This window comes from Rhipicephalus microplus, chromosome 9 (genome assembly GCF_043290135.1).
Source record: "Rhipicephalus microplus isolate Deutch F79 chromosome 9, USDA_Rmic, whole genome shotgun sequence".
Taxonomy (NCBI): domain Eukaryota; kingdom Metazoa; phylum Arthropoda; class Arachnida; order Ixodida; family Ixodidae; genus Rhipicephalus; species Rhipicephalus microplus.
The window spans coordinates 125,984,369-125,985,693 of record NC_134708.1 but is presented as its reverse complement, the minus strand read 5'-3'; the positions used below and the strand labels follow the sequence as shown (position 1 = coordinate 125,985,693).

Sequence of the window (1,325 nt, the reverse complement as noted above, 5' to 3'; positions counted from 1 at the left end):
GACCGAAGAATTGATCGCTTGTAAAGGAGTTGACTTCTCGCGAGGACGCTGGTCAGTTTTGGACGCTGGAATAATGCTGACTTTTGCTCTAGTGTCCATCAGCAAGCGCAGACCTGTGGTTCTGTCGATGATATGGAAGATGCGGCTTGATGCTTGGCCTTGATCGCCCGCTGCTGTTATTGACGATCGGCCGGAGCGCTTCACATGCGCCATGAGCAAGGTGGCACACATCTGCGAGCCGCGGCACGAAAACGCCGGTGATAATAGCATCTGTTCTGCGGTGAAAAGCAGTGCTCAGGCTGATGGAGGGGCCGTTGCGGAGCAGCCGACGTGAGATATGGTCGATGTGGACGAGGCTGGTCATTTAGTTGCGAATGCTCAGCAATTGCAGACGCAAGTTGGCGACTTCAGCTGCGAGATTTTTTACCGTTTTTCGAAGGGTATCTGCTTCGGAAATCGAAGAGGTGTGGGCAGCGTTTATGACTGCCCGAGCAACGTCCATGATGTCATCGCCCATTTCTGCCAGCTCCGACAGCGGCTTAGCCTGAGCTGGGACAAGAGCCATTCGCATGGTAAGTGGAAGACGCTGTAGAAACAACTCACGTAGTATGGATGTTTCCGAGCCGTTCGGCTGGTCCCCAAGCAGGTGCTGCAGGTCACGTAGAAACTGTATGGGATGGCGGTCCCCTAACTCTTCGTTGCACAGAAGTTGCTGAATGCGCCGATGCTTAGACGGAACGAGTCGGTGGAGAAGAGCCTGTTTGACTGTCGTATATGGAGTGTCACCAGGCGGGCCCACGAGGATGTCGCGTATTTTGGCCAATGCCTGTGGCGGCAACGCTTCAACGAGGAGCTCATGCTTGCGAACGTCTGACGTGATGCGATGAATGCGGAACTTATTCTCGACTTGAACAAACCATAAGGAGGGATCAGCAAGCCACAGCTGTGGTTGCGTCTTGGTAGTAGTACCTCCCACAACACCCGAAGAGGGTACATGGCCGGGTGCAGTGGCAGCGGTACGAGGGTTGAGGCTGTCTAGATGCTCACGCTGCTCCATGGAAGGTGGCGTTCGTAGTCCGGGTCACCAATAAATATAGCAATCTGAAACGCGGTTCCGAAATCACAGCGCGGTGTATTAACGCATCTCCGCCATTGTTCCAACTACTTCTCTCTCCTCAGCAGACTACCCACTACTAGCTTATGTCCCAAGTGTGTCGTGCCAGAAGAAGAAGAAAAGTATGCCACAATTGTTAACATCTGTACATTGGTAGAGTGGTAAAACCGGCAGTTAAAAACGCTGTTAAAATTGTTGTATTTAAATACAA

At 52.2% G+C, this 1,325-nt stretch overlaps 1 protein-coding gene across 1 annotated transcript; it reads right to left on the bottom strand.

Annotated features, from left to right (window-relative positions):
- Positions 1 to 364: 364 nt before the first annotated feature.
- LOC142772345 (uncharacterized) lies at positions 365 to 1,057 on the bottom strand. The gene has a single exon (XM_075874541.1). The coding sequence runs from the start codon at positions 1,055 to 1,057 to the stop codon at positions 365 to 367; it is 693 nt and encodes a 230-aa protein (XP_075730656.1).
- Between the last annotated feature and the right edge of the window lie 268 nt (positions 1,058 to 1,325).